At 36.8% G+C, this 1,404-nt stretch overlaps 1 protein-coding gene across 1 annotated transcript; it reads right to left on the bottom strand.

Moving 5' to 3' along the window:
• Positions 1-322: 322 nt before the first annotated feature.
• LOC127091862 (probable histone H2B.3) lies at positions 323-999 on the bottom strand. Its single transcript, XM_051030577.1, has one exon. The coding sequence runs from the start codon at positions 912-914 to the stop codon at positions 495-497; it is 420 nt and encodes a 139-aa protein (XP_050886534.1). The 5' UTR covers positions 915-999; the 3' UTR covers positions 323-494.
• Positions 1,000-1,404: the final 405 nt, after the last annotated feature.

Genomic DNA, 1,404 nt, shown 5'->3' with positions numbered 1-1,404 from the left:
TCTTGAACTGGATCACATTTACTTTCATTTTCTTCAATTTGGAAGATAGTACAACCAAAACGTAGCACCGTGTTGATGTTCCTGCAAATGCTGGACTGCCATGAAAATGGACCGACTGAAAGGGACATATTAATATGAATAATACAACAAAAATATTGAAACAACGCTCAAGTGCATCATTCAAGCAACTATATAAACAATGAGGAATTGCTTAATGATCATGGTAGAATTATTTCTGCCACAGTATTCGGAAGAATTGCTTTTCCGATCTCAAATGGGTAAACATATCAAAAACTAATTGAACAAAATCTAAGGAAATAACTGAAAAAAATCCGGATTATTTCCATTGAAAAACACAATTGACACAAGATCAGTTTATTCAAAGGAAGCCCTTAAATTATAACTATTCAGAACACCGAATCTACATCTGAAAATCAAGAAAAATCTAGATCTGAGAAACCAGAATTAAAAAAAAAATAACCTAAAAATCAAATCTAAGAACTGGTAAATTTGGTAACCGCCTTGGTTCCTTCAGAGACAGCATGTTTAGCCAATTCACCAGGAAGAACCAAACGCACCGCCGTTTGAATTTCCCGTGATGTAATTGTAGGTTTCTTGTTGTAACGAGCCAATCTGGAAGCTTCCTGAGCGAGTTTCTCAAAGATGTCGTTGATGAAACTGTTCATAATTCCCATAGCTTTGCTTGAAATACCGATATCAGGATGAACCTGTTTCAGAACCTTGAAGATGTAAATCTTGTAGGTTTCAACGCTCTTCTTCACGCGCTTCTTCTTTTTATCGCTTCCTCCTTCCTTTGAGATCTTCTTCTCGGCCTTTGGTTTCTTCTCCGCTGGCGCTTTCTCTGCCGCTGGTTTCTTCTCCGCGGGTTTCTTCTCTGCCTTCGCGGGAGCCATGGATCGGATTTGAGAGTTTTCCGGTGGATTGAAGAATGGTAAGCTTGACTGAGTTTGAGGATGAATCGATGAAGATGAAAGAAAATAGAGAGAGAATATATAGGTTTGAGAAACTGAGTCTGGTTGGGGGATTGGGTTTCACGCGGATCCGTGACGTGTTTTGTTTTATGTTCGTGGATTAATTTTGGTCATTTAACGGCTGAGATTTTATTTATCGTGTTCTGCGCCGAGTAGTTGCGGATCGCTAGTTTGGTGAGCAAATAGTAGGAGCTTGAGTTGAAGCACGTATACTATGTCATTGCGATTTTTATTTTTTTTTGTATAAACGGTTTTTTTTTTAACATTTATATATTTAGGCAACTATAATTTATTTTGAGGGAATCAATTTACTTAATTTCATTAAATTAAAGATACTAAAAGTTGTACAATATTAAATATATGTTGGTTGCAAAGGAGAGGTTACGGGAGTAACACGTTATTTTGTTAGGAT

The sequence above is a fragment of the Lathyrus oleraceus genome, chromosome 6, assembly GCF_024323335.1.
Source record: "Lathyrus oleraceus cultivar Zhongwan6 chromosome 6, CAAS_Psat_ZW6_1.0, whole genome shotgun sequence".
Taxonomy (NCBI): domain Eukaryota; kingdom Viridiplantae; phylum Streptophyta; class Magnoliopsida; order Fabales; family Fabaceae; genus Lathyrus; species Lathyrus oleraceus.
Note: the sequence above shows the minus strand (reverse complement) of the source record. Positions and strands in the feature narration are given on the sequence as shown.

Excerpts from the sequence above, each read along its gene's own strand:
- LOC127091862 (XM_051030577.1), bottom strand. The coding sequence starts at position 914 with ATGGCTCCCGCGAAGGCAGAGAAGAAACCCGCGGAGAAGAAACCAGCG.